The following is a 26,457-nucleotide window of genomic DNA, read 5'->3' as shown; positions in this document are numbered from 1 at the left end:
TAAATAGCCCAATCAATGCGACAGCAAGAGATTAATATGCAACACAGGCTACCATGGAGTAGACAGCTTCTGTATGAATAGAGGAATTTTATCTGTAGCAGAATCACAGTTAACACACTGTAGTTCCAATCCGAGTTGGTAACTTGGAGACCCTGGTTCAAATCCTGGGACAGGACATCGCGGTTGGACCGGCACTTGTCTTTCGGGAGACGTAAAATGGGGGTCCTGTGTTCAAGGAGGTGCTTCAAGCACGTCAAAGGGGAAGGCATAGCAACCTGTCCCTGTAAAAATATTCCCGGCTACTGAATTTCAGCAAGGAAACTTGCTGCCCTATGTGCAGGTACCAATAGGTACTACAAGGTGAACAACAACAACCTGTATACTAGTACCATGTCTAGTATGAGCTAGGTTGCTGGACATGATTGCACTTCATGCTGGTCTTCATGCAATGGAACATCAGGAAAGTCACAATGATTGTAGCACACGACATTTATTCCAGCATTGTACGTCAAGTTTTAACACTCTCCCTGACAAGATTTGGTGCATAGGTGAGCCAGCAGCACAAAGAGGGTTAAAACCTGTTCCATCTTTTTACAATGAGTTTTGTTCAGTTGGAAATACCTGATTTCCAGAACAAAATATCTTAACTATATGGTTCTGCCTTATTCAGTTCACACTCTGTTGATTAAATCAAATTGAATCTTGATAATATGGTGGATAACTCTTCAACTCTTCAAACATTTAACACATATTGTTTAACATTTCCAGAACAAAACAACTGAACTGTATGATTATGTCTTATTCAGTTCATACTCTGTCAATTAATTGAAATCTTGATAATATAATCAATAACTCTTCTTTTTAACACTCTTCAAAATTGTAACACATACCAGTTACTAGAACACAGAACATGTTACATCTTTATATAATCTTTAACTTCTTATCTTGGATATCAGCAGATAAATAAAGTATTGCTAGATAAAGAAGTACACTGTAAGGTGTACCATACAGCATGTACACCTGTCTGCCATTGGGAAACAATTTCTTCATCTACCTTCCCAACATTTTTGGATTTCTCTTTTTGAAAAGTTTTCTTCATGTTTGGAACAATTCTTGTGTCAAACAGTGTTCAGATTTTCAATACACGTCAGGCAAATGTGACAAGGTAAATGTTCATGTTACTAACTGTCTAATAAGTTTCATGTCACCCTGCTGTAGTCATCTTGTAGTGTGCACTTTGTTTTATATGTCAGACGCTTCAGTCCTTTACCAACTCGGCACATGGCTAAAGAGACCAACTCTAACCCTAACCCTAACCCTGGCAGAGTTGACCAGGGTGTTTGGCTGAGTTGACCAGGGTGTTTGGCTGAGTTGACCAGGGTGTTTGGCTGAGTTGACCAGGGTGTTTGGCTGAGTTGACCAGGGTGTTTGGCAGAGTTGACCAGGGTGTTTGGCTGAGTTGACCATGGTGTTGGGCTGAGTTGACCAGGGTGTTTGGCTGAGTTGACCAGGGTGTTTGGCTGAGTTGACCAGGGTGTTTGGCTGAGTTGACCAGGGTGTTTGGCTGAGTTGACCAGGGTGTTGGCCCAAGTTGACCAGGGTGTTTGGCTGAGTTGACCTGGGTGTTGGCTAGAGTTGACTGTGCCGAGTAAATGGTAAAGGGCTAAGTCATCCTGAACCTCTTAAAGTTTGTCTTCTACTTCAGAACTATTCTTATTAATATGATAAAAGCTCTTGACTTCCTAAAAAACTTGAAAGGCTACATTTGTATAGTTTAAGGCATTGGTCTAAATTTTGGTGAAAGTGCATTTTTATAACATTCCTAGTTTTAAATTGCATACGATTATCTGGAGCAGCAACCTCAATGCAACTTTTAAAAAAGAAAGGCAAGTTCAAGCAAGGCTACAGATCAGGACTGTCTCCAGGACCCTCCTCTGTCCTGCAACATAACTTTGCTGGTAGGGACGGACAAAAATTTCACCCTGTAGTTATAAAAAATGAACTTCTTGGCATGAAATTGATGAAAATGTGTTTTTTGTAAGCTTAAGATGACAGATTTATAAACAGAAATTGGCTCTGGAACAATGGTCGGAATTGAAAAGCGGAACTGAAAAAAAACCCTGGAGACAGCCCTGCTGCAGATACATGTACATATGTTATGAGAAAACAAATACTTGTCTACGTGACAAACCTTTACTTGCCTTCTGTTTCTGTAATAGGTTTGCTTAACATCAGTGCTTGCTAAATACTCTCTCAGACAGCTGAAGGAATTTGTGATTAAATCTCCCTTAACTCAACAGAACACTCAGTATAAACTAGTCGTCTGCTACAATGTACACTGCAGAGAAATAGTTGGTGATCAGATTGTCTGCTCTAGAATCACAGGGTCAACAAGGTTTCCTGCTGACATTATCATTATGAGATCGGTGGGCATTGACAGAAAAGACCGTCTGTATGTTATATATAGTGATGCAAGTTTTAGAGTTTCCGGTTCAGATGAATACGGACAGCCAGTGTGGAAAAATATAAGTAAACAGAACCAACTTGCAATGGTATACTTTGATGCAGCTTGGCTGATAAAAATCCATGACATTTACATTCTGACTAGTGCTTTGCTGCTCAGTCATCTGATTGGTCAAACCAGATCACATGAACAGGGTCAAAGTTGAAGAGGTCAGGATGGCCCAGGTGGTAGAACTGCTTGTCGTAGTCTGACGTACTCCACTGGAAGGCGGGCTGCTGGTCATGTGTCGGGCCGCTTACCGCCATCATCTCGTAGTTTGCGTACATGGAATAGCTCGTCATCTATGGAATGAACATACGGAGATCATGAAACATAAGGCAATCAGAGATGGCAGACTTCACCCCTTCCCGTGGGTCAAAAACACACACACGGACACACATATTGACAGTCAGACATATTAAAAACACTACTTCATACTCATTTAGCCTAAGAGTTATTCTAAATGCAAAATTGCTAAATAAGCAACAAGTAGCTATACAAAAATATGCATCTCAGTCAACTGATATGTGAAAAGAACTTGGAAAAAATAAATTAAAAAAAACAATATTCTTCACATTGAGAATTTTTTTACCTGTTCGGATTTCCTAAAGTGGCAGAACTTTGTTTTTCAATTATGCTCTTCTTTAAAAAATGTGTGTGTCACTGACAAAGTAATACAGAGAAAATTAAGGAAACTTTGTTTCCCAGCCAGGGAACTCCTTAGTTTTCCTGGCTGAAATCTTGAAACAAGGGTCCTTAAGACACTTCTCCAAGATGCGTGCAGACAAGACTATCCGAGGGTCCAGGAAGTGATCAGGTCAGGATTATAATATTTAGTCTTGTCTTTGCCGTGCTTACGTCTCCTTGGCAGCCGGAGTCCAAGATTAGACACAGAAGACAAAATCTTATGTCTCTAACTGGTGAGGATTGAGACATCTACACTTACTATGTCTTAAGTTAGTTTGTAGAGTCTGTTCATTAGAGCAGTCTGATATCTATCCTTTCAAGCAATCATGAGGGTCTGCATGGGGGGAACTGGCAATGGTTGATTACATGTATGGTAAATTTAGGAAGGCCGGCAACATTTAACAGTAAATTGACAAGCATATTCCTTTAGGTACTCATACTTAGATCCCGGTATTTTAATTCATAAAATTATGCTGCTAGCAGCAACACAACTGGATGTTCTGTTGTGACTTTGGGGTAATCTGGAGTTTCACTAAGCAATATGAAAAATTTGTCAACATCATGCTCAATCATGAGTTTTGGATGAGAAGTAAGGTGCTACGCAGAATTAAAGCCACCAATTGCACTTCAAGAATGATTTTCTGACAACAATAAATGCTTGCTACCTATGCCACCTCATAGAAAAAGGCATACAGAGTATTACACCGAGAAAGTAAACAATTTTTATCCAACTAATTATATGTATCTTACCACATGTTGATCCATCAGGAAGATCTAATTTCAAAACAAACATTAGATATGCTGTATAAGTCTAACATGTCCAAGGTTTTCCTGTTGACCCTTGACCCATTAACTGACGCAGTGATGGTTGCTATTGTATGTACATTTGTATCCACAATAAACATTGTACAACAAAAAATTAGGAACATTTCATTTGATAACTTTAAATGGGGTCTGTGAACAACATCTGACAAAGTTGAACTTAACAAAAGACCCACTAGCTGTTATCACTTTGTGTCACAGAATGCAGACCATGTGAAGAGAACGGAAGGACCGGAAGTTTGTTTTCAATGGAAGAAGATATCTAGAGGATGACTCAGCTAGGGACAGGAGAAATGTGCAATGTAATTCTAAAAGGTGAGTTCTATGCAGTGTGTGGGTGCAATGGCTAAAAGGTCCGGGTCCGTTAGACTGGTCAGTTAGTGGCGCTTGAACCCCACTGTTACACTACTCCCCCTTTTCTTTTTAAGATACATCCTCAAATCTCCGAGTTTGATATTCCTGTGCGGCACATGTTGCCATTACTCACAGGGTCGGTTTTGGAACCACTGAAACACAAGAGGCTAGCAGCACAGTTTCCTGGCTCCCGGGGATCGAACCCGGGCCCGCCAGTGCACAAACCATGCACACTAACCACTAGGCTTCAGTACAAGGTCAGTACCAGTTAGACTGGTCAGTTAGTGGTGCTTGAACCCAACTGTTACAACCATATGACACGGTAAAAGGGCCCTGAATGCTGCTACGCTAACTAGTTGTTGTTTATATTATTCATCATAATGATTATGATTGCTAATAGAGCGTGGGAAGAAAACAGGTGGGTTTCAAGTATTTTCTTCAAGACCTCTCAATGGGCCACATACATGTACAGCTGCGTTCATGTGGTGTCATGGATGGCAGTTTACCACCAACAAACTCTGGTAGTTGTAATTTGCAATCATGCCTGGAAAGAAGAAGTACTTAATTAGTTTGTCACAAAAAAAATGTAAATTCTAGGTTCTGAGCTCAGTAAGGGTGATCTCATGTCATTACTGGTGACGATAATACACTGTATGTGATGATTTGTTTTAACTACACCAACTTTAATTTAAATTACCGGACTATATATTTAAAAACATGACATCATCGAGCCCTATGGTATGTGATTTTTTGGTCATTTTGGCTGACACAAGTGACAATGTGGCCAAACCTTTCTGAGGACAGACAACGGCCAATCACTCACCTTTTAGTTTCAGGTGGCCTAAAGTTAAATCTAGGTTTGCATTTTTCCTTCAGAAATATGAGAGATGTTATCTTTTTTCATTTTTCTTTCAGAAATATATGAATAATGTTATCTATCTTTACATTTTTTTCCAGAAATACATGTATGAGGGATATTGTTTATTTTTGCAGCTTCCTTTAAGAAATATGAGAGATGTTTGTAAGAAAGTGATTGTAGACTTTTCAGGGGCCTGTATGCCTTTTATGTCAAGCAAAATCAGCCACGTAATTTCTTGCCTGACTGCTCAAGTTTAATGCAGGTTATAATCAATATGTTACAATGCAAAGCATAATTGGTGTCTTGAATTCAGCATAAATTAAAGTCAGCCTGTCGAAGCTAACATAACATGTAGTTGTTGCCTTTCTGCATAAAGCATAAAGCCTTGAAGGAAGTCCACCACCACACCCCCATCCATGCCCCCTAAAATAATTGGGAAAAAGGGGTCCGGGGCCTTTAAAATCAACATGGCTGTGTCCTTAAGATACCCTCTCCTTCCACACCCCACTACTCTGTCAGCTGACCTTGGTTCTGACACTTTTACAACTTTCCTTCAGACCAGGTGCAAAAAAACAACTATCAAAACTGCTGACGGAATCACAAATAATTTTCAGCCAGACGTTTTCAACTTAGTCTGGCTGTCACAAACCTGACAGGGCAAGTGGCTGTTTGTTTACTTCAGCTGGACAAGGTAAACAACACAAGGTTCCGACACCTTTGGAAGAACAGAACAGAACCATAGCCATGGGCGTGCTTCTCAAGTAATTACCTTGCCCTATTTCTCGCCTCGTTTCATGAGCAAACATGAAAAAAAGTCGTCTGACATTTAAGGTAAACAGAGTTTATTTGTAAGGTCTAAATCACCTGGAAGACTGTGGTCACTGGTGGTATGACTGCGGTTTCATTAGAATACCTGAAAGGTGTTGTTCCTCTTCAAGTGAGGCATTCCATTATCAACCGCAGCCCACAAAGCACAACCGAAGAACACAACGTTCTTGAAAGGTCTAAATCACCTGGAACACTGCGGTCACTGGTGGTATGACTGCGGTTTCATCAGAATACCTGAAAGTTTCAGGTATTTTAATGAAACCGCATTGTTTGAAAGGTGTTGTTCCTCTTGCATTATCAACCGCAGACCACAAAGCACAACCCAAGGACATTCTTAAAACATCATCATGTCAAAGTCATGACAACATTGCAACAAAATGAAAGCTAACTTTGCTCCTCTTTCGCCTTAATAATTCCTTTTCTGAAGAGAGGTTGATGGAGCATGGCCAATCATTGATGTGATTGGCAGTAGGTGGCTAAGCAGGCAGATTGCAATAAGAATATGTTTTCAAACCAAACAAAATAGTGATGAGAGTGATTTTAACATTTGTGTTAACTTAGAGGGCCAGGAAAGTTGGCAGGCATGACTTCCCATCACGAGTATCCAATCAGCTGGTTGGACAGGGGCTGTAGTAAGGGTAAGAAAGGGGCGTTGTCCCTCTCTGACCAAAGTACAGTCAAGCCTGTACAAGTGACCACCTCTACGTAAGGACCACCTGTCCAATCTGACCATTTTTTGGTAGTCCTTTAGACAATTTTTCTCATTAACACCAGCATTTAACTTTAAGAATCCTGTCTCTAGTGACTACCTGTCCACATAGACAAGATTTTATTTGTCCTCTGAGTGGTCTTCTTGGGCAGGTTTGAACGGCATTGGGAAAACTCAAATAACAGGACAGGGGCTTTACGTACATTACAAGGGTCCAAAATATGACATTTTGATAGAGATTTTTCAACAAGAGAATCCATTTCTTTTAGATTTCCAAGATACAAGAGAGTGCTCCAAGAAATATGTGATTAGATTTTGGGTGATTGTCTTAAGGCAAGTTTGACTGAACTTTGTTTTTTCATGAGCAACAAGGTTGAAATAATGCAATAACTACAGTCAACCTTGGCCGAACAGTAAGTGCCATACATGTATGTATGTGCAGAATCATCAATACAGGCAAGTCCCATACGGCCTTAGGTCTCCTAATGTCAGGGTCAGAATCAGCAATTGACACAAGCAGGATTAATGTCTTCCTTTCTTTGACAAAATGCTTACGAAGAAGAACTGTAAAGCAGCCAATGGTACAAGAGGGCTCAAACCAAGACTTCAATAATCTAAGGACACAGAACATTTACTAACATAATTCCACCAGGGTACATAATTCCGCCACCCTGAAAAGATACGTCCAAACAGATCTCCTACCCAACGTCTGCCAGTATAATACACTCGTGTATATCTTAACTGTGCATACCTAAAGGATGCTGCACTAGAGATCTCTCAAACCAACTGTTTTTCAAAGTGGTGAACTTATGTAACCCGGCAGATTAATATTAATGGAGGTTACATATTGAATTCAAGTAGAACAGAGGACACAGCTGTAGAATTCTGTCCTGTCAGATGGTCAGTACCGATACATCACATCATCAGCTGTTACCACTCAGAGCACAAGAATGGAGCTTCTGAATGCCTAAGTTATGTAACATACACTTGACAATGCAGTCATGTCCTTCTACTGTCATGTACACTTGCACGACCTTGCCACCATACAGCACAGCCAGTCTCTTAAACAAGGACAGAAGTTATGTTAAGGGAAGGGTGAACGTGACTATCAAAACATCTATTCTCTTAGTTGTGGATGACATCAGTGGAATTGTAATCTTTCTTTGGTATGTCACCATCCTGAGCTACAATAATCCTTCCCCTCCCTTGTCCCTGAAAATAGATTATCTAGATTACATGGTATAATGCTCTATGAGTCTTTTCTCCGTAATGCATTTGGTATGTATAGCAGGGTTGTTCTAGGAAAGAAACACACTGAGATAACTATCTCCGGTGACCCTTGTTCACGCTTATTCAATTGTCACAGTTCATGCCTGTACAATGTATTAACTGTGTTTATAATATGGGAGGAAAAGCAAGACAAAGCAAAACAAAGTCCCATGATTCCATGAAAACCTTGCACTGCTGTGACAAGCAAACAACAAACTTCCGTCAAACTATCTCAGAAGTATTTACTGTTACTACATGTATGTGTACACAAACATGACTTAGGAACATTTCCCTTAGTTGTTTGGTACCTGAGACTAGCATGTATCATGATGTACATGTACTGTATGTCTCCAAAAAATAAGTCAGACCTAACTAGTTGAATTTTAGAGTTAACTTTCAAATCAGAATAGCTATATGCTATATTGTTCTTTATTTACTGTTTTTTTCCTGTTTTAATTACTAGTAGCTTGCAATGAACTTATTATCATTGATTTTATCATTAACGTTATCTCTTACTACCTTAGCCATGCAACATGATTTACAATAAATAAAACAAAGGTCTTCACTTGTACCATTCTTGGAACCTTTCTGCACATGAAGTCTTTTTAGTTAAGACAATAGGAAAAGTTGAAGACTGACCTTCATGTCTGTGCCGCCATGACAGCGGTGTTGTAGAGCGCCAAACGGGTAGGTTCCGCTGGCGGGATTGAGGTCGGACCTGGCAGAGATGGCGTTCTCAGCGCTGTAGGGAGGGGTGCAGTTACACCTGGACAGTGGGTCGTGTTGGAAGTCGTTGTACCTGGACCAAAAACAACACAGCAATCATCAATTCAATTCAAAACATTTTTTTTTAAAATGTCAGCAGCAACATTGTATGAAATTAAAAGTCCTTGTTTTATTATTAAAAAGCAGAGCATGATTTCACATAATACTGTTAAAATATTGTATATTGGTGTTGAGTCTCCGTTTTATTGTAAATATTACCTCCAACCAGACTTCTTTGTCTGCAAGGTTGATATTCAAATAAAGAATTGAATTGAAAAAGATATCTCATTCTGTAAAGTATATAGACAAGGCTTTGATGCCAATCATATAATATCAAAAGGGTAGTGAAATTTAGACTCTAATTCCTGGGTGTTTCTTTACAATTAAAATCTTACTAATGTGTGGGGTCGATGAACCTTTCTCATACCATTCTGAGTGACAGACAAGCTATACATGGACATGCCATCTTTCCTTAACAGAGACAGACATTGAATTTTGTATTGTGATTCCATCTGTTTGTTTCATAACAAATTGTCTTCCTTCCAAGAAACTCTTTGTGAAACTTAAGAAACGGAGAGTATATAAGTGTTATATAGGATATAATCTCTATCTAATCTGTATTGAGGACTCAGGTGAAGAGTCAAGCTGTACAATTTGTGGGTCACATCATGGACTTTAAAGTGATTTGCAAATCTGGACATTCCCTTAATATCCACTCCTCTTAGAGGGTAGTGCTGTTCCTTTAGAGTATCCAAATACCTCGCTGCAAAGAGTGAGAAAAACGATGTCATTAATACTTGTCATGCTCTTTTGGCAACATATCTCAATATTTTCAGTATGGTATGTATGACGGCATGAAATACTGGGTGCCATAGATGCACTTTTGTGCACCCTTGAGAACTGTGCACTTTAAATAAATCTTTGACTGTGAGTACACCGGTGCACCTAGATACATGTATTTGAGTAATGTTACATAGTTTATGTAAAGGCACTATTATACACTAATATACAGCATATTCTTGATATTAGATTCATAGAACCTTTGTTGTATATATTAGAATTTTGAAGTTTGCTACAGAATTTCAGGTTCAAGCTCTCAAAAGAAGCAGTGAGATTTGATTTAATGTTTATGTAGGCTTTGCTGATATTCTTCTTAATATTATGTTCAGTTGTCCCCAACATCTTTCTGTGCACCTAAATTTTGAAGTTAGATGCCATCAGTGCACCTATTCCCCAAAATGAACTTCAAGCCCTGTATGATGATGATGATGATGATGATGATAATCGTAAGTCCTTTCTTTCTATCAGCATACAGTGAGTTAGCAAAGAGCCATGCTAAGTATCAGTCTTCTCTAGAGCTTTCAAATCTTTTCCCTCCAATGGCTCCTTGCACAGCCTAAGACTGTTGCTAGGGCTGATGCTATATTAAGACTGTCATACACATGCATAGATTCTCCTTTCAACTCTATATGAAAGGCAATCATACACCCAGGAGACCGCAGGTAAATTGGCTAACATATCAAAGGACGATGCCTAATGATTCAATTTATGACAAGAGAGTCGCTCATACTGGTTTGAAGTGGTTGAAGCTACTAAGGACATACAGCCTGATTTATTCATCCACAGTAACTGGCTGCTGCACCATATCATTGGAAAAATACAATGGATTTACAGTACTATCACAAGCTAGTCTGGAACACAGACATCTGTTCCTTAGCGATGAAAATTATTGTACTGGCTGAGAATACGCTCTGTGTCACGTCAATGGCTTACAAACTAAGATATGACTAAGATCCCTGGCCTAATTTAAGGGATACAAAATTATTGAAAAAGCTATGATTTTCAAATGTTTTTTAAGGCTGCATATATTACCTGGAAGTTAGGTACACAAGCATGTTTATAGCACATTAATATTGCTGGATACTGATTTTGTAGAATGAAATTTTAAAAAGAAAACACACACATAAAAATGGCCTAAAGAAAAGTAGGATTTTGACATGTTAAGACTTAACTTCTGTGAACTGACATTAAAACATGACCTCTATGATATATCATATTTCATCCATGCCAAAGTGCCCTTAATAAGGACTCTGTGGCATCTTAGACACAATGCCAAAGTCAAGGTCATCATCACTTTAGAACATCCTGCTGAGTTGGCAAAGTTAGAAAAACATGTCCATATTTAGCTACCCCTCCGAGTGCAAGGCTAAGTGAAGTCAGCCTACACAACTCTATCTTGTACTGACATCTGCCAAGGACCCCAGGTCGGTCTAACACCACTTCCTGACAGTAGCTAATGTCTTCCAAGGCAGGGATTAAAATATATTAAATCCTACATACAACTTTAATCTCGTTTTGTGCACTGCAAGGCCTGTTTCCTATTGTTAATCTGGCATTTACTTACATGTACATGTAGCTCTTTCCCAGTGGGAAAAGTTGTTTCACTTCAGGGTAATATCTGAACCATACACAACTGGTTAAAAGTGGGTGAAAACGTGATAGCTAGTGAGAGTTAGCATAGTCACAATTGTTCAACTGTTTGTTTATTTCAACCTCATACTGTTTACAGGTGTAGAGTTTTGTGTTGTTAAGACTTCTGAATTCTATTACACAAATTGTTTCTGTATGTGAATTTGAAGGTCAAGGTAAACATAAAAAAGACTAAAAACAAATGATATACATGTAGAACAGTGTATGGTGTAAGCAAGTAATTGAGAAACAACCCACCAGAAAACCATTTGCATTGTTTAAAATCTACTGTAGCTGTATACAAAACACAAAGAGGAGTACAGCCCACTTTATATAAATGACATCCTAACAATGGAATGTGCAGAGATTTACAAGCCATAGTTTTGAAAATCAACAACATCAACGATGTAAATGTTCTTCAGGTTTACTACAAGTGTTTGTCATCTTGTTTATATTTTGCAATATTTGCAGGGAATGTGTCTGCGTGGTGTAGAGGTCTGCACACTCAGCCACTCTCCACATCTGGTTCGAATTCCACGGAGCCAACAGCCTTAGTTCATGATGCAAAAATAAATTGGTTCGAACCGTTTCGGCAAATTGTGAACATGAATGTACAACCTAAACATGTACAACTCTTGGTTAGCGCAGAAAAGTGAAAGTTTTTAGCAGTCACTCGGATGTTTCAACTGTGTTTTTGAATCGTAAAATCTTGTTACGGTCGCCAACTCCAGGCGGTGCAGGTCCTGGATCACAATAGACTTTGCATAATATGCATATTTGATGTAAACCGTTCTAAGCGTGGGTGCAAGTTTCCAATGTGAACGCAAGATGTATACCGTTTCAGGTCGGATTGCAGCTGAAACGAATGAAACTGTTTTGATTTTCGCATCATTATTTTGGAACCCTAGTCTGGACAAGACCGGAAAAGAGTCGCATTGTCCTTTTGGAAGGGGATGTAAAGCCGGCAGCCCCGTGTATGAGGGAGCTTTAGGCATCAGCCTAAGGCGTCAAACCTCAACACGTAAAAGAAGTTACCCAGCACACTTATTGAGAAAAGTAGGGGTGACCATGTGTGCTTGGTCAAAAACACGAGCCATAGCGAAGCTACACTGCACTACCACTAGCTACTACATGTACCTCAATGGAGAATGACTGCCTTTACCTTTAGTGTAGTACCTGGGAGACAAGTGTTTTTTGAATTCTACATTTGTACTTGTATCATAAAATCACCTGAGTTTATACTATAGTCCTGTTCCATAGATACAGCTTCTCTATATATGTGGTTGAGTGATATTCTGTACAAGGCTACATGTACAAATTGAGAACTGAGTACAAGGATAGGAATGTAAGTGCCGGAAATTCATCAAAATTCAAGGCAGAAGTGGAAACGTGGTTTATGCAGGGTTTCAAGTTCGTGGTTGAGACAATTCGGACTCTAGTATACAATTAGTGATACATTGGAAACGTTCGCTGTGTCATAAATTCGTGGTAGAGAGGCCACAGCTAACACAAAATCCCAGCGAACATCTTAAGATTTACAATTATATATCATCTTCTGTAAAGTATATATTTTGGAACATTGGAATGAAATGTTAAAAAAATCTAAAACATGGTGTCTGTATTGACAGTACAACTGGGCCTGAACTTTGTCAGGGGGGCACAGACCTTACATAAGGCCGGACACTTCATGTCCACTGTTTGCCATGCCGGTCACTCATTAATGGAATGGTCAACACAGCTGCGGCCGGGTGTAATAAAGGTGTAGTGGACAGGCACATGGGGTGTCTCGTATATTAACCTTATCTGATGACCTTAACCCACTGACCATGGTAAACACACGTGCCAAGAAATCGGTACTATTGGATAAATGGTATTTTTCAGCTAGAATGAAATTGATTTTATTAGCCATTAGAAATTGCCTTCAGTTGGTGGTATCTTCTTGAATCTCTTAATAGATGGTAATAAAGTTATGTCAATATGTATGAGTGTATATGGTTAGTCAGTTTGGTAGGGAAGTATGAGTAGACATGTGGCTACCCTGGTGATCTAACTAGTGTTAAAACACGAGGAAGACGCTACGGTGCAGAGCCTGATCCAAGCTATCGTTATTCTTGTTTTGCTGCATGATACCCTTTGAGACAATTTCTACTGTGTCCAAATCAATATGTCCATAACATCAAATCTTTGCACTAAGTTTGCAGTCAACCACTGGACAAATATTTGCTGTGACCTTGAAAAATACTTGCTGTGACCTTGAAAAAAAACCCTTCAACATTGGCTCCACATACATGAACAACACCCCCTTCTGTAAATCTTGAAGCATTAAGTTGCTGTTCATATAAAACATGTGCTATGGACTTTTTTATTTTGTGGTGTACATGTGTACTCTTTAGTGGTTATTGGCACCTAGCCATTGATATACAGTCAAATCTGTACAAGTGACCACCTCTACATATGGACCACCTGGCCATTGATATACAGTCAAACCTGTACAAGTGACCACCTCTACAAAAGGACCACCTAGCCTACTCTCCAAGCAGAGGTTAGTGGAGAAGATTGTGACCTTTTTATCCTCTGACTCACTAGTGGAGATGGCCGACGAAAAACGGGGCAGAGGATAAAAAGGTCACAATCTTCTCCACTAACCTTTGCTTGGAGAGTACACCTAGCCATTGATATGCAGTCAAACCTGTACAAGTGACCACCTCTAAATAAGGACCACCTGGTCATTGATATAAACCTGTACACGTGGCCTGACCTCTACTTAAGGACCATCTGACTTTTTGACGGTCCCTTGAATAATTTTTTTCCATTGACACAAGCATTAAGGTCTACAGCGACCACCTGTCCACATTTACCAGATTTTATTTTTGTCCCTAGTGGTCTTCTTGGGCAGTTCTGACTGAATGTAGTTGCATGGGGTTCTATTGACAAGGATAACAGTAAAAGCACCGGTCACAGGTCAAGTCTGCTTAATCATCACCATAACCTGGTTAGATTAACCTTCTCCCTGCTGCCTAACCCCAATAACCGACACACATCTAGTGCTACAAGGCTACCTCAGCAGAAAGAAGGTTAAACTGTACGGTATCATCTTAGTGACCATGTTAACAACATGATTAAGTTTCTAGTTTCACAGCAGTAAAGCTTTTTAAGTCTTCACAATGCAGAAACTGTCATACTGTAACGAGATGGAGTTTGACATAAAGAATGAGCAAGCCCAAAATGTGCAACTTGTCTTACCATACACAATTTTATGCGGAATTTAATGCTTCATATTTCTTAAGTCTTACAATACAACTGTTAGCAAATGTGTCGGATGACTCTACTTCACCACCCACAACTTAATTGTTCAAGACTGATTCTGTTCCAATGGATATGTTATAATTGTGGTATTTGGTATGGGAGAGTTTGAAGAGCCAACGAGCCAGGATTTCATTCATATCAATTAACATTCCAGAACTTCACTACTAGGATTTCAGGTTATTTTTACAGAGTTTGCCATGGAAGGCTAAGCTAGTGAGATGTAGCATTCAACTGTGATGACAGCATTTCTATAAAAAAACTGTCTGGAGATAGTTGACAGTACAGTAGACACGACTACAGGAAATATATAATAACACAATACATAACATAGCATAACACAATACAAACTGTATCACAAGCAAACAGGAAAGGTCATACCTTTTATATAAGCACATTATATTTCCATATACGGGATGTTAAAATGAACACCATCAATTCATTTACTTTGGGGGTTGGTTTTATTTCGTGGTAGGAACAAAAAGGAGGTTTTCGTGGTGTTCAGAATTTGCAGTTGCAACATTATCTCTAGTACAGCAGAAATACATTGAAAACATTTATTTGTGGTGTCGTGAACTCGTGGTGGAACGTGAAAATAAAAGCAGAGCAAACATTTCAAGACCAGATCTTCAACACGCTCCAGGGGCTGGGGATCACCAGAACCGACTGGAGGGTCTATGCCGAGAGCAGACCAGCCTGGCAATCCCTATGCATGTCTGCAGCCGCCATGCATCAGACACTGATGCCTGCGAACGATTGATTGAAACATTTCAAATTCTACAGTACATATCACATGTCTAGTGCTGCTTACGTGATGCTGTGCACAGACTGCCTTTCTCCCTAGCAACTAGAGGTTTTTTATAGTATTAGAATACAGGTGGCCTTAATGTACATAATTTATGGTAATTACCAATAATGACTGCTTTATGTCAGGTCTCTTATATCTATTCATGAGAAGAGAAAGCAGCTGGGCATTTACCTGCGCTTATGTAAGAATCAAATGGTGAATAGCCTATTGTTTGTATCAGGTATCTTTTTTTTTATCTTCTCCGTGCTGCCTAACTCTGTAACCAATAGAAAATTGGCTACTTCAGTGTGCTTAAGGTTCAGGTGGAAACAAAGAACAAACCTAGATTCCTTATAGTAGGCTATTATATGAGCGGGGTTTTTTTGCTGCTATATACTGTAAATGCATTTAAGTTCGTGTGGCTTTTATTTCGGGGTAGGGAGAAAATGGGGTGTTCGCGGTGGTTTTAAGTTTGCGTTTGAAAGAATAGTAGCGCTAGAGCTATAGGTGGCCAAAAATGTTCGCGGTGGTTTTAAGTTCGAAAGCTCACCGCAAACATTTCTGCATTTACAGTATATAATGTGCTTCTTTTCTTTTCTGATGGCATATCAGTTTTAATCGTACTCAGTTCTTCTTAGATTGTGCTTCAAGGACCAGAAAATTTGAGGATTAAGGCAAATGCAGTTTATTTTTAAAAATCTGGTGGCCGCTACAAGAAAACGTTTATGGCTGCACGTCATGGAACATGTTTGGCAGCATGTTAACACACTTAGAAACCCATATATGTATCGATAACCATGATAACACTGCAAATAAACCTCTGCATTGTTTACATTCTTTTATGCACACAGGTTGTGGTAGTCTTATACCTTTATATCTCAGGGCTCGAAATACTGGGTGCATACATATTACACTGAACGGCCTATCACACCTAACCATTTTTTGAAAACACATCTAACTGTAGCGTATATAGTGAGGATGCCCCAACTGTACATGGTGTACTCTTGGTGGCAATGAGTTCCACTCTTTCATAGTGGTGCGTAAAGCTTTATTCTTAAGAAAACATACTAAAGCCCTAGCGTAGCGTGTCCTTTATAACTTCAGACATTTCGTGCCTTATCTCTCCAGCAGTACCAGACAACCGACAGTTCAGTACAAATACCTTTATCTTGAATTGGTCACTTGCTTGGCCCCTTAATTAACTATACATGTAGCTACCTCTAACTTGCGGTGACGCATTTCTAAAGGTATTTCAATTGCCAGAGCAATCTTTTACGATACGGCCGTAAAGATGTCTCGTTATGTACACAGGTAGAGGTCAGCTGAAGGTTAATAGATCACAAGCCCATAGGGAACTCCTTAGCAGTTACCACAGACGAGCGAGTCATCTTTATTGCAAATCAATCTTCACTTACAGGTCATTGAAAGGCTAAATGTGGAACGGAGCTATACTACAATTTTTCTGGGTTAGCTGCTATATGATGGCAATTGACTTAAAAGATAATTTCTTTAATGCAAAAAACGTTGTCTGTAGCGATGCTGGATTGGACTACTACTAGCTACTTGCAATTGAAAAAGCATCATGCTTCACCTCAATGGAGGATGACTGCTTTAGCTTTTTATAATGATGGTGCCCTGTCTCCAAACCTCACTTTGTAATGGGATTTTCTGCATTTTCATTGCACCAGTGTATAGAGTATACAGCCTACCTGATGTAGCAGTATGGGTGTACAAAAAATGTAGGTATGTGGAATTTAATACAGGGGGCGGGTTTAATTTCCAATGTAGGACAGTATAGAACCCTACATTGAGATGAAAATTTGTACGGCCAGTCAATTTCCTTGAGTTGAAACCTGTCTAAATATAAATCAAATCTACCAACTGGCACCGGTAGACAAGCTTCCATGTCAATTAATGTTCATCTTTGGGTCATGAAGAACTATTTCATGTCCTTTTAAAAACATAAGGATAATATACAGTATCCCCTTTCAAAGACATTCCATTATTGCATGTAATGTTACCTTTTCAAATCCAGAAGAAAAACATATGAAAACATACCCCTACAAACTTTAAGTTAACATACACATTGTTTATTTTCGCAGTGATTTCATTTCAAGGTGGAAGGGGAAAGGAGGTTTTCGCAGTCTTTTGAGTTGTCGGTTGAAACAATTCTGTATCACACTTATTAATACATCGGAAACGCATATTCCCAGTAAGCAGTGAAAATATAACTGTGAAAACCATGAAAATAAAACCACCACAAACATTTCAAGATTAGCAGTACTATACTGTGAATTTCTTGAATTTCAACTGCGCCCAACACCCTGGTCAACTCAGCCCAACAAACTGGTCAACTGGGTCCAACACCCAGATCAAAGGGGCCCAAGACCCTGGTCACCTCGGCCCAAGAACCTGGTCAACTCGGACCAACACCCTGGTCAGCTTGGCCTGACATCCTGGTCAACTAGGCCCAACACCCAGATCAAACGGGCCCAACACCCTGGTCAACTTGGCCCAACACCCTGATCAACTCGGCCCAACACTATAGTCAACTTGGGCCAAGTTGACCAGGGCGTTGCTCCGTGTTGGTCTGATGGGCTGAGCTGGAAAAGGTCCAAACCATCCCACATCTGGTCTCTTCCCTACCTCATGAGCTCGATCATGGAGCCGACGTCGGTGACCTTTTTGTGGTCTCTCCTGAAGATGTTCGCCCGCGGCGTGTGGTCATAGGTGAACCAGTCCCCGTACTTCTCCACCATGGCAGGCAAACCACTGGCATTGAAGATCTTCTCAAAGTAACTGAAATCACATGAAAACTCATACTCAAAGATTGTATGAAAACAAAGTCTAACGTTTTCTCATTATATTCAAATGATCAAAAGCTGTTGCTTGTAGCACTGACCCCAGAACAACATTTCGGTACCAACATTTTCTATCAACCTATTTCTACCCTCTTCCAACGACTGGTTATAGCAACAAATTTTGAAAGGAAAGTATCAAATTGCAAACCATCTCATCCTTGCTCTTTCAGCAAAGGACAAGATACACATGTACCATTTATCAGTTCTTCTAGAACATGAACAACACGGTGTATTCCGCATCACCCTAAGTCCCGCCCCAACCGCGGGTCGGATCATCCTCCGGCCTCCGTGCGATCCGACCTGCGGTCGGGCTGGTACCTCTGGCGATATGGAATACACCATGTTGTATTCTATATGTGCACAAGTTCTATATAGGAACCCACAAAAAACACACATTTCAATGCGAAACACACCAGAACTTGAGAGAGTTTTGTGTGCTCGAACAAAAAATTCTAACAACATTGATTCCATCGCCAAAAAGCAATTACTCAAACAACTGGATATGATTTTGGAAACGGTCAGACGTTTCAAGTAGCATCCACTACTTTTCGTCAGTGACTGTGAGCAAGATCAGTTGAACAGCAGGTTTATAACCACGAACTATGAATTGATATGCAAATAAGGAGAAGACAAATTTTTAGAAGTCCAATAGAAAGCGAATTAGACAACTCAAGACGAGGTTGAAGTAAAAGGGGACAATAGCTCCTATTGCTTTAATATAGGAGACAGAACCAAGGTTCACACTAGCAGACAGAACCAAGTTATCTGTGGACCAAATATGCAAGCTGCTAGACCTCTGCCTGGGGTGCACATACTTCACTTACAAAGGACAATTCTTCCAACAACTGCACGGCTGTGCTATGGGTTCACCAGTTTCGCCCATCGTGGTAAACCTGTACATGGAGAAATTTGAGAACAAAGCCCTCAGTACTTTCAAGGACACTCCCCCGGCCAACTGGTTCCGTTATGTAGATGACACTTGGTGCAGACTAAAGAAGAGAGTAGCTGATGATTTCTTTGAACATATCAACCAGATAGATGACAACATCAAGTTCACACAGGAGTCGAGTCAAGATAATATGCTCCCTTTCCTAGACACCAAAACCATCATAGAGAAAGATGGTCGCCTCCAGTTCGAAGTATACAGGAAGCCGACCCATACCGATCAGTATCTGGCCTTTGATTCTCACCACCCTTTGGAACACAAACTGGCAGTTATAAAAACTCTCTTTCATCGGGCAGACAACATCATCACCTCAGACACGGCCAAAACAGACGAACATAGACACCTCCGAGGTGCCCTGGGCAAATGTGGCTACCAAAGATGGACTTTCAACAAAGCCCTCAAACCGTCTGACCAGTCCAAGAAAACGCCTAAGTGTACACCGTTGACCAGAAACAAGGCCAACATCACTATTCCATATGTACAAGGAGTGTCAGAAAAACTCCGACGGATCTTCCAAAACTTCAACATTGCCACCAACTTCAAACCTCAATCAACTCTCAGACAAAGACTGGTACATCCTAAAGACCGACCCCGCAAAGGCAGCAAGGCCGATGTCATCTACAGACTCAAATGTGAAGAACCCAACTGCAACAACACTTATATCGGAGAGACCAGTCGATCACTTAATGAAAGGTACAAAGAACATTGCGCTAACCGCTACTCCTCGGCCATTTTCCACCACCTAAAACACAACCAGGGGCACTCGTTCAATCTCGAATCCACTGATATCCTTGACCGCGAAACCCGCTGGTTCGAACGTGGAGTAAGGGAGGCAATATATGAGAGGATATACAATCCAACCCTCAACAGGAAAGGAGGGCTAAGGGTGGAACTGTCTGGCACTTGGGACATAGCCTTGGGGGCAAACCAGCTTTAGCTCCTATATTAAAACAATAGGAGCTATTGTCCCCTTTTACTTCAACCTCGTCTTGAGTTGTCTAATTCGCTTTCTATTGGACTTCTAAAAATTTGTCTTCTCCTTATTTGCATATCAATTCATAGTTCGTGGTTATAAACCTGCTGTTCAACTGATCTTGCTCACAGTCACTGACGAAAAGTAGTGGATGCTACTTGAAACGTCTGACCGTTTCCAAAATCATATCCAGTTGTTTGAGTAATTGCTTTTTGGCATATCTTATTACCTGGATGTCTAATCTTCATCGACGTATTGATTCCATCGTCTGAATTCGGTATTCAAATATTTTACAGCAGCACAACTGGCCCACAACTCGAAGTGAGTTCAAATCGTTCAAATTGAACAAAGGAAGCCCAGGCCATACTGTTAAGTACGGACCGGTCCGAACACCTGTATCGAAGGTTATCGCGGCCCGGGTATGATATAAGAAGACTTACGGTGAGTTGTAACTTGGCCAGTACGCCTGTTTGGCCAGCACCGACGTCACATCGTCCATAACCACCATGCCTCTGTAACACAAAACAAACAATAACAGCTTAGAAGCACCTTAACAAAACAAATCTCTCATCTCACAAAAGTCTTAATTCTTTTCACCAACGTTCTACATGTATGTCATATCAAGGAGTACTAGTAGGTACAGTTGTATATAGATAGCTGTTCATGAAAAACATCTTTACCTGCCATGGGAGTAACAATTTGAAAGCGATCCTGGCTTGTTCTATTTGGCAGTTATCACCCGCTTTCGAAGACTAACTGTTCCATGAGATAACAATATATCATATTGTTACTTGTGCGGAAGATAGTGAAACACTGTGTTTGTTTGTCAACAGCTTGAGGTGCTGATACACCAACAATGTATATATATACTCTGTGTGTTAAGTTTTGTTCATCCTTCTTGACCACGTAGATTTCCTAATGAAGGCAACCTTTTTTGGGGAGGGCCAAATTTTTTTTCGATTTGCACGCTCGCATCAGTTTTGGTGTACCCTGAGGATGTCATCTATATACATTATATTCAAATCAACATGGCCTAACGAACAAGTAAGATTAACCATGAAGCTACTCACGGCAGTTGTTCCAGTACAACAAGCAGCCCTTTCTCAGGTAGGTCCTTGTTGGGGGTGAAGGTTTTGTAATCCACGATCATCCACTGGTTGTTGTATCTAATTGTTGTGGTAAAACAGGGAAATGATACACCAACTTCTCCTAACTAATTCATCAGTTAGGCAAAATGCAGTCATGATCGACTTAGAGCAAAGGATGAACCTAAAATGTAATAATCTGCCTAACTCTATGGTTCAAGTGATGCAATCATTATACCTGTAATCATTATACTGCCTAACTATCCAAACTACTGTGTGTAGTAAGTTGGATCTACATGTATATTTGTTCCCTAATCGAGGCAAAGGACAATCATACTTTGCAACCTAAAAGCTGGAAGAAGACATCTAAAGCACTAGTACTACCTTTGAAATGAAACTGAGTTTCTTATGCTACATACGTTGATGAAGGTTAGACATTCAGGTAGAACATACAAGTATGTAAGATAGAATAAATCAAGCAACTGCATAAATTCTCTAGACAGAAAAAGTGCCTAACTCACGTGCCACTGTTGTATTTCTTGAAGATTGTGGCCCAGTCCATGGCTTTGTTGGCCAGTCTGTTGGCCACAATGTTCCTCAACCATTCCAGGACCTGTCCCTGGGGTTGCACATACTTCCACAGGGCAGGGTTGCTGTTCCCATTCGTCGTCTCTTGTGCAACCTAAAACAATTAGTCAGAAAAAATTATAATTTGTACTTCAAAAGACTCTTTTAGGCTGTCATAATCAGTTTTCCAGACTTATTTTTGTTATTATTTAAAAAAAAGCTATGTATGCATAAGTCAATGGTTGTGAGATTTCCTTTAGTTGTGCTACAAACAATTGGCAAGCAATTAGTAATGTTACCATAACAAATGTTTTGTATTGTATTGTTCTATCACTATAAAGTTTGCAGATTCAAGATACTACAATGTCATACTTCAACTTGTAACCACAGTATCAGATCATTTTGCTCACAATAGGATGTGTTTTATAAAAATGTAGATAGAAAAACTTTAGACAACCTTTTTATGAATTCCTGAAATTTATCGTGGTTGATTTTAATACTGTAAATCTTGGATTATTTGCAGTGGTTTTACTTCCACACTTTCTGTGGTGACCCCTCCACCACAAATTCATGACACCACGAATATATGTTTCCGCATACATGTATTCATGTATTACTACTGTACTAAAGAATTGTTTCGACCGTAAACTTATAACACCACAAAAAACTCCTTTCCCCTTCTAGTGCAAAAGGAAGTCCCCGCAAAAATAAACGAATTAACAGTTACATGTACACAGACATCGTCTAGTGTTGAAGAATATCCTTCATAAAAAAAAAACACTACATAATAACTTAGATTTGCTCCAGCCGTATCAAGTTATTTTACAGTATCTGCTTGCACACATTAACCTTATCTCTTACCAGGGAAGCGCTTGTGATGTAGAAGTCGTCTCCTGAGTAGATGACTCCAGGGTAGGATGAGAAGGAAACGGTGTGGCCTGGGATCTTATCGCCACCTGCACACACACAGACACATAGGCTGGGTTTTTACACATGCGTTTTCGAGTCCACTCGAAGTCGGACTCAACCTGAGTCCACTCAGGAGCTTTCTGATTACACACGGGGTAACTGTGAACACTCCATTTTCTCTCTACTGTGATATCGATATTAAATCACTGCAAATTCAAAGACATTTGTTTGCAGTACTTGTCCAGATCAATAGGGGGTGCTCATGCATACTTTGCATAGTCAATGTGTCCATCCTATTTTTTTCCTAGAGAGTCACAGAGTCTATCATAGACAATTCTAATACTAGTATCATACCAATATTTGTCAAATTGTCAAAGGTGCTACTTGTGTCTATTGAAATTGTTGTCACACAGTCATACTCTGTTGATAAACAAGTGTTGACTTGTATTTAAACAAGTGTTGACTTGTATTTGTCACAGTAGGGATTGGAATTCAGGACAATCTGGAATTGTTCTAGGACAGATTGGAATTCAAGTCTGTCCTAGGACAATTCCAGACTATCCTCAATTCCAATCTCTACTGTGACAAATACATCCAGAACACAATCACATTTCCGCATTAGTATCGAATACCTTTCTTACCCATGTGGAAGGGGAATTGGTATTTCTTGATGATCCTCAGCATGGACTGGAAGCCGTCCCAAGTGTCGTGCGCCACAAACAGGTCCGCGTTGCCTGGCAACAGCTTGACAAGGGCGGAGCAGGACCCAGAGCCGAGGACGCGGTGTGAGTCTTTATCCTTCAGAGCCTCCTGTAAATCCTCCATGTCACCACCGATCTGGAAAATCCTGTGAAAGCAGATAAGCGTTTTAACAAAAATACACCTACAGTTCTAGAGCAAGCTGCTAGGGGGCCCAAACCTACATCACTTCTGCCTTACATCACAAGCTATCTGCCACCAAATATCAAGAACATTGCATGGCCAGGACAAAAGACATAAAAACAGTCACAATGTTGACAGTCCAAGCATTGACCACTTAGAAGAACTATGGCACTTTTGCACCAATTATGCAAATTAGGAAAATATTTGCATAAGCATCATCATTCCATGGACCAAATGCATCCATATTGCCTAGTGCTGCATGCCAACTTTGATTTGAAATCCTTCAAAAGCATGGATTCTCTCATAACGAACCTGAAGTCGAAATAAACATTCTGTCCACTGTTTATTCTGTAATCATTGAAGACCCCAGGTTACTTTGTCAAATCGTTTAGGTACAGGTACAGACCCGGATCTGTACCTAAACAGTAAACCTCTGTATCTAAACCTGTACCTGTACCTGTGTAATATTACCTTTTGTTGAGATTCTTGAACATGATTGTGTACTATTGAAAGCTCCATTCATTTGAGAGCCTTTCTTCCAGAGTAAAGGCAAAGACAAACATACCGAAAACAATACCTCCATTTTCGCAGAGGTAATTAAAGAACAGATAGTAGAATGGACTTACAGGAAACCAAAAGGATTGATGTCCAGAGATGGCTGACTGGGCTCGTTGTTATACCCATCATCCAGACCCGATAACTGCTGTAGAGTCAACTTAACCTGGAACAACAGCCACACAACAACAGTTTCATTGTATGGTCAAGACAGAGATCTTTCTGAGAAAGATCTTAAGTTCAGAATCCATGCATGAATAGACGTCATCCAATACTGTAAAGATTGAATAGCAGTTAGGGTTATTGACTTAAAATCTGACGGTTCTGGGTTCGAATCTCTAGCAGGTCATAATGTTGAGCCCTTGCATGCGAAAGCTACTTACATTCATTTCCTCACTCGACTCAGGTGAAAATGAGTACCTAGCCTCAGCTAGAGATGTCCTCTCAGACTAGCCTGGAGTCTAGCCTTATTAGCTTTAGTCCGCAAGGAGCAGAGCTTGGGTAGCAGACTTAAGCTAATAAGGCTGGACTCTAGGCTACTCTCAGACAGGACATATAGCTGAAGTCCCCATGATTGAGGAAAAGCCATATCTTGAGCAAATCAAATATCTTATCACAGTCTTTGGAAAGGATCCCAAGCATAAAGAGTGTGGTGGAATATTTGATGTGCTCGAGATATCGCTTTCCTCAATTATGGAGACTTTGTCCTAGGTACTAATTTTCACCTTACACAGCTGGTATAAACTGTTGTGTTACTGTTATACCTAGAGCTGGTTTGCCATTTGGGTCTAAACAAACAAATCCCCCTCCACACACCTGGTGCCAATAGTCATCTGTTTCCCCACTGGCGCCTATCTGTTCCTTCATCCAGGCCAGGTTGGTTCTCAGGAAACTCTCAAGGTTCTTACAGAACGCACTCTTGCTGCTGCAGAAGGCCGCACCGACCGTGTTCAGCCAGTGGTTGTACATGAGGTCGCGCGTGAGGTACCCCTCCACCAGGCCCGCCGCGTACGCCTGCACGCTGTCGTTGTACTTCTCATTGGTGGTGACGGTCAGGAATGACCACCTGTGTGATAGAAACCGTCATCATTATATGAGTATTTCCAATGTTGTTGTTGTTGTTCACCTTGTAGTTGTAGTGCCTAGTGGCACATAGGGCAGCAAGTTTCCTTGATGTTTCAGTAGCAGGGTATAATTCTACAGGGAGGGGTTGCTAGCACTTTCCCTTAACCTGCTCGAGGAGTCCCTTCTGAAAGACAGTTGCAGCCCCAACCGAGATGCCCTTTCTAGGATTTGAACCAGGGTCTCCCAGTTACCAACTAATAGTAGTAATTCGAACCAGGAGCTCAATTGTGACTGAGGCTGCAACCAGTTGAGCTACAGGGACATTCCTAGTGTTTCCAATGATCATTAGATTTAGAGTAGAGCAGAGTAGAAGATATTAGCCTCCTTTATGCCAAACTTCAAATTCAACGCACTGGATTCTGTCGGCAAAGGCATGCAAATCACTTGTGTAAATATGATAGTCAATATTGTGGTAAGTTAGGTCAGGAATTTTAAAGAGAATGGTTACACATCAATGTCAAACAATGCTGAACTTCACCAAATACTCAATTAATCAATACTTGTAGTAAATCATTTTTATTCACTTTGCTTAGAACAATTTGATTCAAGTTATGATGCCACGTAAAAACAAAGGAGGCGTGGCTGAGCAATAAAGAGACAGTGATAACAATGATATCTATCATCTGTCAAGTTCACGTTCGGCTTGCATCAATTTAAGGAAGAAAATAAAGAAATAAAAATATCATGTAAATGTTCATTTTCCTTGTCATTGCTATAAGTATGACGCGACGCCGCCGGTACTTTTCTAGTTACCTAGAGAGAGAAAAATTTGAAAACACAAGTACAAAATTATGTTTGAGTATCGTATTTCTCTATACTCCTAGGTTCCGGTTGCATCATCAGCTAATTTTACTGTAAAACTTGTGACTGTCACGGAATAGTACCTACCCTGTTGCTGATATTCTGTCCGTAAAATTGGCCCAGGCAGCGGCGCTGGTGTCCAACTTGTCCGTGATTTGGTAACTCTTGGTGCCTTCGTCATACCGAACCGACGCGAGCTTGCTGCCGTCTGAAACGGCGGAGAAAACGAAGGAAAACAGCAACAGACAGGAAAGCATTCTTCCGCAAACTATGTTACGAGACGCCGCCATCTTGGCCGTTTGCATAATTTGATGGCAGGGAAAATTAGGTATTTTAATTCGAGTAATTTTCCTTGAATCAAATATATAACTGCATGATTTACTACAACAAAATATAGA

The 26,457-nt window shown here is 40.2% G+C and overlaps 1 protein-coding gene across 2 annotated transcripts; it reads right to left on the bottom strand.

Moving 5' to 3' along the window:
* Positions 1 to 471: 471 nt before the first annotated feature.
* On the bottom strand, positions 472 to 26,373 carry LOC136440834 (putative phospholipase B-like 2). Of its 2 annotated transcripts, XM_066436968.1 has the most exons (11): positions 26,147 to 26,372; positions 24,950 to 25,199; positions 24,205 to 24,299; positions 23,338 to 23,543; positions 22,649 to 22,743; positions 21,742 to 21,902; positions 21,206 to 21,301; positions 20,576 to 20,647; positions 18,002 to 18,154; positions 8,671 to 8,830; positions 472 to 2,805 (listed from the first exon to the last, which is right to left on the bottom strand). In XM_066436968.1, exons 1-11 carry the CDS (start codon positions 26,362 to 26,364, stop codon positions 2,620 to 2,622), a joined length of 1,692 nt encoding a protein of 563 aa, XP_066293065.1. In that variant the 5' UTR covers positions 26,365 to 26,372; the 3' UTR covers positions 472 to 2,619. The 2 variants fall into 2 exon arrangements, with proteins under 2 accessions (XP_066293065.1, XP_066293074.1); XM_066436977.1 differs by lacking the exons at positions 472 to 2,805; positions 8,671 to 8,830 and adding an exon at positions 14,115 to 15,314 and having other exon boundaries at positions 26,147 to 26,373.
* Between the last annotated feature and the right edge of the window lie 84 nt (positions 26,374 to 26,457).

This window comes from Branchiostoma lanceolatum, chromosome 1 (genome assembly GCF_035083965.1).
Source record: "Branchiostoma lanceolatum isolate klBraLanc5 chromosome 1, klBraLanc5.hap2, whole genome shotgun sequence".
Lineage (NCBI taxonomy): Eukaryota > Metazoa > Chordata > Leptocardii > Amphioxiformes > Branchiostomatidae > Branchiostoma > Branchiostoma lanceolatum.
Note: the sequence above shows the minus strand (reverse complement) of the source record. Positions and strands in the feature narration are given on the sequence as shown.

Excerpts from the sequence above, each read along its gene's own strand:
- LOC136440834 (XM_066436968.1), bottom strand. The coding sequence starts at position 26,364 with ATGCAAACGGCCAAGATGGCGGCGTCTCGTAACATAGTTTGCGGAAGA. Across the intron at positions 24,300-24,949 it reads CAGATGACTATTGGCACCAG|GTTAAGTTGACTCTACAGCA; the intron begins GTGTGTGGAGGG and ends CTGTTGTTCCAG. Across the intron at positions 2,806-8,670 it reads ATGGCGGCACAGACATGAAG|ATGACGAGCTATTCCATGTA; the intron begins GTCAGTCTTCAA and ends TTCATTCCATAG.